General features: G+C 39.7%; 1 protein-coding gene across 1 annotated transcript; it reads right to left on the bottom strand.

The window, feature by feature from the left end:
* Positions 1-13,269: 13,269 nt before the first annotated feature.
* Positions 13,270-14,211, bottom strand: LOC116902865 (olfactory receptor 2F1-like). The gene has a single exon (XM_032905195.1). It carries the CDS (start codon positions 14,209-14,211, stop codon positions 13,270-13,272), a length of 942 nt encoding a protein of 313 aa, XP_032761086.1.
* Between the last annotated feature and the right edge of the window lie 491 nt (positions 14,212-14,702).

Below are 14,702 nucleotides of genomic sequence, written 5' to 3'. Positions count from 1 at the left end.
AGACCACCATACTTGCAAGATTTGATTTATTTTTAGATATAGTTTTTGATAAGGGAATATGTTTTGAGATCAATTTAGAGGAGGAGAAAAAAATCATGATTCTTCATTCACACTATCTGAGTTTAAATGATTTATGGTGAATCATGAGAAACTAATCCAGAATCTTAGCTTTTGCATAGTTGTAGTTGCTATGGGACTGTTTCACTGCATTGTTCTGGAATATGCTAAATCGGGTGAGAACTAGTGGATATCAAATGAGATTAGGTATGAAAGAGTTGTTCATGATCTTCAGAGTATTATATAATGAAAATGATTAGTTTTAGGGTTAGGAGGGATGTAAGGGGAGGTTCTGATACTAAGGTCTAGTTTCCTAATTGGTTTTTGATTTGTCAATAAAGAAGGCCGGCTGGGAGTCAATTACTGGGCTGAAAGTACATGTGGGACTTAAGGGTCCCAAGGGGAAAAGGAGGAACAAGGAAGGAGAAAGGGGGCTTTTTTTGCCAAGCTTTGGAGGAAAAAGGACCCAGCAAACGTGTAAGACCTCAGGGAGGGCTAGGGCCTGCGACTTCGCTACAAGTGGGTGACCACGGATGTGAAGGAGAGATGGAGATAATAAATTGGTAAGGGCATGCGACTCCAGGCAGGGGATATTTGTGCCCAGCAATTGTGCCTAGTGGACAGTTGTAAAGTAACAGAGCAGTTTGTGTGTCTTTTGTCTGTGGATTCAAAGGTCCCAGGAGTGGGCTGGTAATGCCACCCTCCTGGAGCAAAAGCAGGTAGAAAAGGAAGTTGGGTTATGACTGGTGGCTGCTGATTCCAGAGCTAAGCCTGGTAGAACAAAAGGGAGCCCAGAGGGGCTGATAGTGCAGCTGTGGTCCTGGGCAAAGGCGATAATGTAAATTTTTAAAAACTACACGCTACAGAGGGATGGTTCATAGGATCCAATGAAATAAAAAGAAGAAATATTTAACCCAAGTCTTTCTAATATGGTTAAAAGATGGGGTTAGACGTTGGTGGAGATGATGGGAGATCAGATGGGTTCTACCCTCCACCTGCTTACTTCTTCCTGATAGTTGTTCTGTGGCTGAGATGAGTTCCCTGTTTGATGGTTGAGACTAGAAACTGGTTTTGCATACCGTAACCATCTGCTGAGTTTCTGAGCCCAGCACCTGGGGCCCATGCTAGTTGAAGCTTTAGTTAAAGGGTTCTCTCTCTCTCTCTCTCTCTCTCTCTCTCTCTCTCTCTCTCTCTCTCTCTCTCCTCTCTCTCCTCCCTCTCCCCCCTCCCCCCTCTCTCTCTCTCTCTCTCTCTCTCTCTCCTCCCTCCCCCCTCTTCTCTCTCTCTCTCTCTCTCTCTCTCTCTCTCTCTCTCTCTCTCTCCCTCTCTTCTTTCTTTCTTAGCCAGTACTAAGCTTTGGTCCATGACGTCCCTACTGAGAGACAAGAATACCCACTGACACTCTTATGTAAACACAATAATAACAAATGAGAATCACAGATAAGAATAAAGATAGAAACAATTTTTAGGGTCATACGTTTGACCCCACTGTTTGTCTCAAAATGCAGCTGAGGATCAGAAAGCAGATGTGATGACTTTGAGGTTACTTTCTAGATTGAAGTGGGGATATTTAAATAGATCTAGACCAACAACGCCCAGTTTCTTCTGAGAACACCAACTGTGTTGTCACTCATGGGGCAGGACTGGTAGGTCTCAGTGTCTCATGGGAGGCGACAGAGGGTTTGGTTTGGGATTGGAAGGATGTCGGCAAAGCTTAGTGTTCCTTCTGTAAGGCTACATGAGTCTCTACATTGCCATTAAGTTATATAAGAAAATGGCTTAAATATAGAATGGGCGCTAGGCTGTGGGTAAATTTGCCAATCATATGGCCTCTTTTTAGTTTTATGTGTAGAAGGGAACCATTCATTCTATGGTTAGAATGAGAGTACAGAACCCACACATCTGGACACCCCATCTTTCTTGCAGTCATAATTAAAATTATACAGGAAAATCTTCACAAAGTTTATTGTTCTAAGTCTCTCTTTGTTCCCTTTGATTTGCAATGACCTAATTTAGAAACATGGCACATCTCCCTTTTTATTTGCTTCTCCTCTAGTTTCTAAATAGACTGCTATATGTTATCAAATTAAAATAACAACACACAGTGAAGCTCTTAAAAATGTCTACATGGCAATGAGTGACAGGACACTGCAATGTGGGATGTGGATGTGATGGTGGATCATGGGCTCATTCAAGGACTTTAAGGGAAGGGGGAGTTTTAAAAGCAAAACATGACTATTTTTGAAATAAACATTCGTTGGTTATAAGGACTCATGGTGCTGATGTGTGCACTGTTTATTGCTAGGAAACAAATTCATACTAGTGACTGACTGCTGGTTGAGATGACTTGCAAGGTTGCAGCTAAGTCTGTTTTTGGATAAGCTTTAACTACAAGGTTGTACTTTTGGCTGCATGCACTGTTATGGAACTTTTCATCAAGTGAACATGCATGAGGCCTCCTTTGTTGATGACTTTGTACATGTATTACAGGCTCCGACATGCCTGTTTTGCCTTTGCAGCTTCCACAATAGCGCTGGTGAACTAACAGGCTGAATGAAGACCATATAGAAAAGTCACTTCTTCAGGTCCACTTCCTCACAGAAGTGAGAGAACTATGCCAAGAGGGAAGAAAGATGATCTTAGAAATGCCACAACACTTGCTTGTGGCCATCTCAATACCCCCAAGAATGCTTCTCAGGAGTTCCTTGTGTTAAGATCTTATTCTGAAAGAAATGCTAAAATGTTTTTATAAAAAGGTTGTATTATTTTTATCTCATGCTTAGGAATGTTTGCCTGCATGTATTTATGTTTACTATGTGTTTGTCTGGTGCTTGCAGAGGCCGGATGAGGGAATCAGATCCTTTGGAACTAGAGTTATAGACTGTTTTTTTGATGTCATGTAGGTTCTGGGAATTGAACCCTGGTATTCTGCAGGAGAAGCAAACACTGCTGAGATATCTATCTAGGCCCCAGTGCTAACACATTCTGAAGATCCTGTATTCAGGGTTTGTTGTTGTTGTTTGTTTGTTTGTTTGTTTGTTTAGTCTTTTTGGAGAAAGTAGCATTTTCTTGTTTTCTTTAACATAATATTTCTATTAATTTTTTGGGTGGGAATATCACATCATGTCCCTCCCCAACCATGCTCATTTCTTAGTCCTTCTATGACCTCCCCACTCACCCTGGGAAACCCCCAAAAATTAAAAGAAAAAACGAAGTCAAATTTGTGTTATCTATATACTCACTGGAGCATGGTCAGATTGTCAGTGTCCTGCCTATAAAACCCAGGGATGGGTGTGGACTCATGAACCTCTCTCTCTCTTGAGAGAATGTTGATGAGTCCACTCTTATACAGATTCAGGTAATCATAGCCACTGCGAGTTCATGAGCACAGAGTGAGGAATGCCTGGATGACAGTATTCCACGATACTCCATTCCTTCTTCTGGTTTATACACCCCTACTCCCCATTCCTCCCACTCTACCTCACACTTGCTTCAGTGGTCTCTGAGCCTTGGAAGAAGTGCTATAGATGTCCCTTTTAGGGATGAACATTCAATTATTTTCAGCACTTTAACTGGTTTGGAGTCTCTGCACTAACTGATGTCCACTGAGGGGAGACAGCTCCTTTGGCTAAACATGACAGCCATACTAATCTATAGACTTCTAATAATTAGACTGTAATTTGATGTCTACGACATACTTGGCAAAACTAAAGTCACCTTCCAGGTCTATATCCCTCCCAGTCAAAGGCTTTGACTAGGTTTAGAATATCAGTTATGAAGTTGCTTTTGTGGATTGGACTTCATGAACTAAGAACGTATTTGATTACCCCCATGATTGTTATGCCAGTATTGTACTGGTGGACTTTTCTTGCCTAGCAGGTCAGTAGAGTAGTAGCATACTGAGTCAACAGCAGAGTAGGACTCTGGGTGACTTTCCTCCCCCAGCAGCCTGTAGAGTGCCTTCTTGTACCATAAAAGCTAGTCACCTGGAGGGAAACGTACAGCTCAACTTCACCTTGAATTTCTCTGTCTTACAATCAGTGCAGTATCATCAGCAGTAGGATCTTGTTATCTTCTGGTGGGCAAACAAGAGCAGTGAACAATAAAAAGCAGGGGCCTTTGAGACCTCCCTGACCAGTCATTGTAGCTCAACTCTGGCATAGGGATTTATTTCACAACCCATAACTTTATCAATGTAATCAGGGTAGCACCATTCATATACTCTTAAATTTTATTTTTGATTATTTTATAAAGTAGCAGGTTTCTTTATGACTTTCCCAAATATTCTTAGTCTTGCTGAATCTTCTACCCAGTGTCCTTTTTATTCTTCCATGTCCATGACTCTCTATCCCATCTTTAACATTTTCATCCTCAGTAATTTTCCCCTTTTGTCTTTAGTCTGTACCTCATGTTGATAGCATTGGATATGTAGTGGATATGTCTTGAGGTACATTACTTATCCTATGTATAACATATCAAAGTCTGGTTAGTCTATCAAGCATATAAATCCATCATGTTATATGTTGGTTTTCAAACTATTCCAATTTCTTTTTTCATTTCTCTTTTGATATATGCTGTTTATTATCCAATTTCTTGTGGGGGATTTTCAAATCTCTTTCTAGCATTGATATCTAATTGAATTATGTTGTATTTAGAATATACACTCTGCATTATTTAAACCCCTTAAGAGATTTTTGAGACTTGTTTTATGGCCAAGCCCATTATGAGTCCTGATCAATGCTCTTTAAGAAGCACACATGTCCTGCTTGTGTATTGGATAGCATTGTCCTTAAGTATCCCTTGGGGACACTGGCAGCATTGTTTTCATATTTGTGTCCTTACTGACTTTCTGATATCTTGTTCATTTATTAAGGTACAACTGCTGACTTGGTATTGGTTATTTTCTTGTACGTTTGTTTGTTTTTCTGTCATGTTGAACTTCTGTTACTTACTTTTATACATTGAAGAGAAACAAGCAGTATGTAAGCTGCTGTCCACTTAGTGACATTATAACTTCAAATATTTTATGTTTTATTCTAAAGTGTCATTGAGATTCTTCCATTTCTGTGTCTGTGTTAGTTGAATGAATTATTTCAGTCATATTTTCCTTCTTTTCAAAGAGTCGAAGGTCTGGTAATTTTTATTTGCATGCTTAGTATCAAGGATTTAAAGGAATTGCATATAATTGTTTTTGTTGTATTCTTTTGAATCATTTTATTCTGGCAGTCACTTATTTGTAAGTTAGTTTAAACTTTTTATGGTTTTTAAATGAATGCAAGATAGTTATCATTTCAGAGATAATTTTCTCTCAACTTTTATGTGTTAGCTTTTTCCATGCTTGCGACATGCTCTGCATATTCAGTAACACCTCCTCGTTCTAGCTGAGGAGTGATGAAATGACTTTGTCCTTCATGTGAAGTATGGAGGTTGTTTGCTTTATAAGTCTTTGGCAATGTTTTGCCTCAAAATTTCTTTTTCCCAGTCTTGTGGGGCTTTGCTCTTCAATGACTCCAGGGAAGCAAGAGGCTTTCAGGAGCCAATGGTGATGACTTTAGTTGAAATACACAACAAAGGGGAGATACAACCTGTAGAGACCACCTCCAGTAGATAGGCATGGCCTCCAGCTGAGGGATGGGGCCACCCATGCATCTCAAAAATTTAAACCTAGACCTTGGGTGCTGGTTCCACACCCATCCCTACAAAACCCAGAGGAAGCCCATCACCCAGGTGCTCTAACAGGCCCAGGACCACAGGAAAACAGGATCACAGAGGAAGCTTAACTCCCAGGAGATTGGACACACCTAGGACCACTGGAGCTCTGACACACTCAAGGTCACAGTTGAGACCACATCTTCCCCATTACCAAGCATAACTGGGACCCACAAATGAACCACGGAAACACCAATCCCCACCCAGACACAGGCGTGGGTTCCTTCCAGGTTGTATCTGTTCCCAGAGCAAACTCAGGGCTCTGGACTCCTACTCCTGCAACACCCAGAGAAAGCTTGACTCCCAGGAGCTCTGATACAACCTCAGGAGGTTGGTCACACCAGGACTTCAGTATCTCAGATGCAGCTTGACTCCCAGGAGCTCTGACACACTTAGGATCCCAGGATCCCAGAATCCCAGGGGTCCCAGGATCGCAGGATCCCAGGATCACAAAGATACCTAGACTCTGAAGAGTTCTTAAACAATCAGGATCACAAGAAGGACAGGCTTCAGTCAGAGACAGCTAGGGCAGGCACTAGAGATAAACAGATGGTGAGAGGCAAGTGTAAAAACATAAGCAACAGAAACCAAAATTACTTGGCATCACCAGAGCCCAGTTCTCCCACCAAAGCAAATACCGAATATTACAACACATCAGAAAAGCAAGATTTGGATTTAAAATCACATCTCATGATGATGATAGAGGACTTTAAGAAGGACATAAATAACTCCCTTAAAGAAATACAGGACAAAACAGGTAAATAAGTAGAAACCCTTAAAGAGGAAACACAAAAACTCCTTAAAGAATTACAGGAAAAAACAATCAAACAGGTGAGGGAATTGAACAAAACCATCCAGGAGCTAAAAGTAGAAATAGAAACAATGAAGAAATCACAAAAGGAAACAACCTGGAGATAGAAACCCAGGAAAGAGATCAGGAATCATAGATGCAAGCATCAGTAACAGAATAACAAGAGTTAGAAGAGATAATCTAAGGTACAGAAGATACCATAGAAAACATTGACACAAGTCAAAAAAATGCAAAATGCAAAAAGCTCCTAACCCAAACATCCAGGAAGTCAAGGACACAATGAGAAGACCAAAGCTAAGAATAATAGGTAAAGAAGAGAGTTAAGATTCCCAACTTAAAGGGCCAGTAAATATCTTCAACAAAACTATAGAAGAAAACTTCCTTAACCTAGAGAAAGAAATGCCCATGAACATACAAGAAGCCTACAGAACCCCAAATAGACTGGACTAGAAAAGAAATTCCTCCTGTCACATAATAGTCAAAACATCAAATGCACAAAAGAAAGAATATTGAAAACAGTAAGGGAAAATGGTCACGTAACATATAAAGGCAGACCTATCAGAATTACACCAGACTTCTCACAAGAGACTATGAAAGCCAGAAGATCCTGGACAAATGTCATACAGACCCTAAGAAAACACAAATGCCAGCCCAGGTTACTGTATCCAGCAAAACTCTCAATTAACATAGATTGAGAAACCAAGATATTCCATGACAAAACCAAATTTACATAATATCTTTCCATAAAACCAGCCCAACAAAGGATAATAGATGGGAATCTCCAACAGAAGGAGGGAAACTATAACCTAGGAAAAGCAAAAAAGTAATCTTGCAAACATTCAAAAGAGGATAGCCACAGAAACATAATTCTACCTCTAACAACAAAAATAATGGGAACCAGCAATCACTACTCCTTAATATCTCTTAATATCAATGGACTCAATTCCCCAATAAAGAGACATAGACTAACAGACTGTATGTGTAAACAAGACCCAGCATTTTGCTGCTTACAGGAAATGTACCTCAGTGTCAAAGGCATATATTACCTCAGAGTAAAAGGCTGGAAAAAGTTTTCCAAGCAAATGGTTCCAAGAAACAAGCTGGAGTAGTCTTTCTAATTTCGCATAAAATTGACTTGCAGTCAAAAGTTATCAAAAAGAATAAGGAAAGGCACTTCAAACTCATCAAAGGAAAAATCCACCAAGATGAATTCTCATTTCTGTATATCTATGCTCCAAATGCAAGGGTACCTACATTCATAAAAGAAACCTTACTAAAGCTGAAAGCATACATTGCACTACACACAATAATAGTGGAAGACTTCAACACCCCACTCTCAGCCATGGACAGATCATGGAAACAGAAACTGAACAGAGACAGTGAAACTAACAGAAGTTATGAATCAAATGAATTTAACAAATATTTATAGGACATTTCATCCTAAAACTAAGGACTATACCTTCTTCTCAACACCTCATGGTACCTTCTCCAAAATTGAGCATATGATCAATCACAAAACAGGTCTCAAGAGTTACAAGAAGATTGAAATAATCCCATGCATCCTATTAGATCAACGTGGACTACAGTTGGTCTTCAAAAACAACAAAAACAAAGAAAGGCCACATACACATGGAAGCTGAACAATGCTCTACTTAATGATTACTCGGTCAAGGAAGAAATAAAGAAAGAAATGAAAGACTTTTAAGAATTTAGTGAAAATGAAGACACAACATACCCAAACGTGTGGGACACAATGAAAGCAGTGTTAAGAGGAAAACTCATAGCTCTGAGTGCCTCCAAAAAGAAACTGTAGAGAGCATACATCAGCAGCTTGACTGCACACCTAAAAGCTCTAGAACAAAAAGAAATAAATTCACCCAAGAGGAGTAGATGGCAGGAAATAATCAAACTCAGGGCTGAAATCGACCAAGTAGAAAAAAAAACCCCAAAAACAAACAAACAAACAAACAACAACAACAACAACAACAACAACAACAACAAACTATACAAAGAATAAACAAAACCAGGAGCTGGTTCTTTGAAAAATTCAGTAAGATAGATGAATCCTTAGTCAGACTAACCAGAGAGCACAGGGTCAGTATAAAAATTAATAAAATCAGAAATGAAAAGGGAGACATAACAACAGAATCTGAGGAAATTAAAAAACCATCAGATCCTACTACAAAAGCCTATACTCAACAAAACTGGAAAATCTGGGTGAAATGAACAATTTTCTAGAAAGATACTAGGTACCAAAGATAAATCAGGATCAGAGAAACCATCTAAACAGTTCCATAAGTCCTAAAGAAATAGAAGCAGTTATTAAAATTCTCCCAACCAAAAAAATGCCCAGGACCAGATGGGTTTAGTGCAGAATTTTATCAGGCCTTCATAGAAGAGCTTATACCAATACTGTCCAAACTATTCCACAAAATAGAAACAGACGGAGCACTACCAAATTCCTTCTATTTCCCTTATGAATAACTATGTAAAACTACTCAGTATAATTCTTGCAAACCAAATCCAAGAACACATCAAAATGATCATCCATGAAGATCAAGTAGGCTTCACCCCGGGGATGCAGGGATGGTGCAATATATGGAAATTCATCAATGTAATCTATAATATAAAAAACTCAAAGAAAAAACACATGGTCATCTCAGCATCTAATGATGCTGAGAAAGCATTTGGCAAAATTCAATACTCCTTCATGATAAAAGTCATGGAAAGATCAGGAATTTAAGGCCCATATCTAAACATAGTAAAAGCAATATACAGCAAACCAGTAGACAACATCAAACTAAATGGAGATAAGCTTGAAGCAATCTCATTAAAATCAGGGAATGGACAAGGCTGCCCACTCTCTCCCTATTTAGTTTATATAGTACTTGAAGTCCTAGCCAGAGCAATCAGACAACAAAAGGAGGTCAAAGGGATACAAATTAGAAAGGAAAAAATAAAAATATCACTATTTGCAGATGATTTGATAGTATACTTAACTGACCCCAAAAGTTCCATCAGAGAACTATTAAGCCTGATAAATAACTTCAGCAAAGTGGCTGGATATAAAATTAATTCAAATAAATCAGTAGCCTTCCTCTACTCTAAGGATAAACAGACTGAGAAAGAAATTAGGGAAATGACACCTTTCGCAATATCCCAAATAACATAAAATGTGTGTGATTCTAACCAAGCAAGTGAAAGATCTGTATGACCAGAACTTCACGTCTCCGAAGAAAGAAATTGAAGATCTCAGTTGACAGAAAGATCTCTCATGCTCAAGAATTAGCAGAATTAATATAGTAAAAATGGCCATTTTGCCAAAAACAATCTACAGATTTAATGCAATACCCATTAAAGTTCCAACTCAATTCTTCATAGAGTTAGACAGAACAATTTGCAAATTCATCTGGAATAACAAAAAACCCAGGATAACGAAAACTATTCTCAACAATAAAAGGACTTCTGGGGGAATCACCATCCCTGACCTCAAGCAGTATTACAGAGCAATAGTGATAAAAACTGTATGGTATTGGTACAGAGACAGGCAGGTAGACCAGTGGAATAGAATTGAAGACTCAGAAATTTACCCACACAACTATTGTCACTTGATCTTTGACAAAGGAGCTAAAAACATCCAATGGAAAAAAGGCAGCATTTTCAACAAATGGTGCTGGTTCAACTGGATGTCAGCTTGTAGAAGGATGCAAATCAATCTATTTGTATTGCCCTGTAGAAAGCTCAAGTCCAAGTGCATGAAGCACCTCCACATAAAACCAGATACACTCAAAGTATTTATGTATTTATTTATGGATTCATTTATTTAATTTATTTATTCATTCATTTGTTAAAAATTATTGCTTTGGGCCTAGGGAGATGGATCAGAGGTTAAGGGTGTTTGTTGGTGTTGCAGAAGCCCAGCACCACAGGGTTGCTTACAACTGTCCCCAACTTCAGTTCTGAGAAGACTGATGCCCTCTTCTAAATTCCAAGGCACCAGACATGTACCCGATAAACATAGATTCATGCAGGCAAGACATAAATAGAAAAATGAATCTAAAAAGTTTAAGAGGTGGTGCTTTGATCTTTGTATATGCTATAGGAAAATTCAGTCAAGCCAATTATCCTCTCTATCCCTTCATCAACATATTTTGTACTGAGTTGCTCAATGATTTATTTTCAGTTTTGTAATGTGCGGTACATTATTAACTGTGGTCAAAATTGTCAAAGAACTAATAAAAACATATTGTTCAGTTTTAGCCTGAACATTTAGCATAAAATGTGGAGATTTTGCTTTGGTGTCAGGAGTTTATCGGGCTTAGGAAAGGAAATGGTATTTTCAATACTGAGAGAGAAACAACAACAGAAGGAACTGGAACCACAAGTTTGATAAACTTTTCTGAAGTGGATTAAAGAATTGGAAACAAACACATAGATGTTTAGCCTCATTAATTATTAGAGATACACAAAATAAAACTACAGCATGATTGTAGAAGTAAAATTACAAAGAAGCAAATTTATTTTTGAGTTAAAATTGTTGCTTTTGGGCTGGAAAGATGGCTCAGAAGTTAAAGTGTTTGTTGCTATTGCAGAGGACCTCTGTCTGGTTCCCCACACCCACATGGTGGCTTAGAACTGTCTACAACTCCTAAGGATGTCTCATTACCTTGTCAACAAAGGGTTAAATGTGTTGAGGCTGTTGATAAATTGGAATCCTCACTTGTTGCTCGTGACCAGAAAGGAGGGCTCATCTTCAGAAAGTAAGTTTGGCCATTTCTCAAAGAGATAAAGAGAAATTCCACTTCCGGGTATCTCTGAGAGAGCTGAATAAATGTGTATTAAACAGTGTAATGGTTCACAGCAGCACTATGAATAGTGGTCAAAAGATGAAAGTGCAAATAGCCATCGTATCGTATGATAACTGGATTCACAAATGCAGCCGTGTATACACACAGCTGGGTGTGACTCAGCCACACAAGGGAGCAAAGACCTGTTACAAATGACAAGGATTGGGTTTGAAAACACCAAAGGACTTGAAGAAGAGCAGGTATTTCTCTTATAGGTCTACTTATATGACATTCCTGGAGCTGGCAAATCCACAGGTAGGCAGCATGCTAGTGGTCACTGGGAGCTAAGAAAAGGAGAGGTTGCTTAAAGGAAATAAGACGCCTGTAGATTTTGCCATTGATTAAAATATTCTAAAATTACATAGATTCAAGGTTGCAGGACTCTGTGATTATATCAAGCACCAATAAATTAAATGGAAAAAATACATGAACTGTGTTATGTGAATTTAATCTTTATTTAAACTTTTATTAGAAATTTATGATGTTTCTCTTCTCCTTAATCTTTGAGACCATTTCTAGTGTGTTGAATAAAACTTGCATTGCTCATTTTATGGTTTGTGGCATTGTGGTAGCCACCACACACTTGAGATCTGTCACATTTGGAATTAAAAAAATGCCTATTTTTTCTCTTTTTAAAAGAAATAAAATTCATGTGGATGTTTTGCCTGCACACGTGTCTGTGCACCACATGGGTGCAATGCCTGAAGAGGAAAGAAGAGGACAGCAGATCCCAAGGGACTGAAGTTGCAGATGAGTGGGAACGACCATGTGTGTTCTGGGAACAGAACCAAGGTCCTAAGAACAAGCGCTCTTCCCAGCTGAGCTACAGCCCCAGCTCCAGGATGAGAGATCCTTAATTTGCATTTTAAAAAGTTGTTTTAAAGATTTGTCAGAATGAAATCACCATGGCTTTGCTTTATTGTCTAGGGTGTTTCGAAGAGACATGCCCACCCTGTGTACATGTTAGAATAGGTGAACCAAAAGACTTCTAATGAGGAAAGAATTCTTTCCTTGCTGTGTTCAGTGGCTCATCTCCCATTCTGTGGGCTGTGTCCTTTCAATCAAGTATGACTTCTGAATATACCCCCAAATTTTCAAAAGAGAATCTGGCTTTGTATAGAAATCATTAGTTTGAGGTTCTGATATTGTGTCTCTCTGACCTGCCACTTGCCTTCCTGGCAAGTTGAAAATGGAAGGACGGCAAATGAAGCCCTTGGGACTTGCATGTGACCAAAGCTTACTTTCTAGGGCTCTGGAGATCATGAGTATGACATTGGCTCCTGATATGTGTGAAGTCCACACCCTGCTAAGGTGGGCTGATCAAATGGGAATCATATGACATTTATTCCTCTGACCTAAGACCAATTTGAAAAGTTGGTAACTTACCACTTACTTCTTCTTCCTTTCTTTCTGACTTCTACACATTTGGAAATTTTAGCAATGAAAAGGCTCGTGACATAAATTATGTGCACATCTAATTAGAGTAATCTTCCTTTCTAAACTGTATGTCTGCTGGGTCATTTCTCCTTTCTTTTATTTAAGAAAATGAGTATATATATATATATATATATATACATATGTATATGTATATATATATTTAAGTCTTTCATAGGTTGGATCAGAGTTAAAATGAGAGTTCTCTTTTAACTCAAAGGAGTATAGTCTATATCACAGATCTATGTATTTGTACGCATGCACACACACATTTCATGTGCACCCATATATGCACACTTATATACATACAAAAGGAACTATTTACATCAGTATACTTATATGTATATCACTATGAATTATATACCCAAATTCCCACTATATAGAGAGAAGGCTTCTTTACAGAATTGTTCCCTAATTCTTTGACTCAAAGTTCTTCATCAGAACTCGACTGAAGGCGGCCTTTACATCCTTGTTCCTCAGACTGTAGATGAGAGGATTCAGCATGGGGGTGACCACAGCATAGAAGACCACCACCACCTTGTCCTGCTCAGCAGAGGCTGTGGAGGTGGGCTCCATATGTGTGAAGAGGGCCATCCCATAAGACATGGAGACCACAGTCAGGTGGGAGGCACAGGTCTCAAAGGCTTTGCGCCGTCCCTGGGTAGAGCGGATCTTCACGATGGCAGCCACAATGTGGGCATAGGACAGAGAGACCAGGCAGCAGGGCACCAGCAGCACCACCACACTAGAGGCCAGAATCACCACTTGGTTGAGGGTGATGTCCACACAGGCCAACCTGACCAGTGCCAGTGTCTCACAGGCCACATGGTTGAGCACATTGTGCCCACAGGTAGGAAGGCGCATGGTGACCGCTGTCTCCACAGCAGAATTAACTAAACCCACAAACCAAGAGACGCCTGCTAGACCCATGCAGAGCCTTGGGCTCATCACCACTGTGTACCGTAGTGGATCACAGACAGCCACATAGCGGTCATAGGCCATGGCAGCCAGCAGCAAGAACTCAGTTCCTCCTAGGGCCAGAGCGAAGAAGTGTTGGGTCCCACATAGGGCAAAAGAGATGGTCTTCTTCTCCATGAGGAAGTGTGCTAGCATCTGGGGGACACCACTGGAGGTGTAGCAGATGTCTACCACTGACAGGTGACAGAGGAAGAAGTACATGGGCAGGTGGAGTCGTGGGTCCAGTGCAATAAGCAGGACAATGAGCCCATTGCCCAGCAGAGTCAGCAGGTAGGTGACCCCAAAGAGGACAAAGAGTCCAGCTTGAATGTGTTTGTCACTGGAGAGACCCATGAGGATAAATTCACTTACCCAGGTTGCATTGTCTTTTTTCATGGAGCAGCTGAGATTGCTGGCCAGGAGTAGGGGAAAGAGAGGTCAGAGGGGGCAAGTACAGGTGTCACAATAGGTTATGCAGTGAGTCCTAGGCTAGGATTTCAGCTGGACCTGGAACACAGCTTGGTGTTTTAAGCTGGTGATTAGGGAGGAATATGTCCAAAACAATGGAGAAAGGAAGATTTGGCTACTGACACAAATACATGAGATTTGGGGGAGTAAATCCCTACTTTACTTGTCCCTTTTCATTTCTAGGACTCTGCAAGTTGAAACAATATAGGGTGTAGGTAATCTGCCAATGTAGAAGGATAGAACAAATAAAATAAATGATGGGAAAAGAGTAGTGCTAGAGTTAAAAAGGAAACAAAAAAAGTCAGTAAGGAAGGTATCAAAGTGAACAAGGTCTTAATGACAATAGGGCAAGTGGAAAGAAAGGTAGCTTCTTCCCTGTCAGACAGTAGCAGCTAATGTCTTATATGTACTGCTGGGCC

Source organism: Rattus rattus, chromosome 6 (assembly GCF_011064425.1).
Source record: "Rattus rattus isolate New Zealand chromosome 6, Rrattus_CSIRO_v1, whole genome shotgun sequence".
Taxonomy (NCBI): Eukaryota; Metazoa; Chordata; class Mammalia; order Rodentia; family Muridae; genus Rattus; species Rattus rattus.
Note: the sequence above shows the minus strand (reverse complement) of the source record. Positions and strands in the feature narration are given on the sequence as shown.

Coding starts and splice junctions, on each gene's coding strand:
- LOC116902865 (XM_032905195.1), bottom strand. CDS start 14,211: ATGAAAAAAGACAATGCAACCTGGGTAAGTGAATTTATCCTCATGGGT.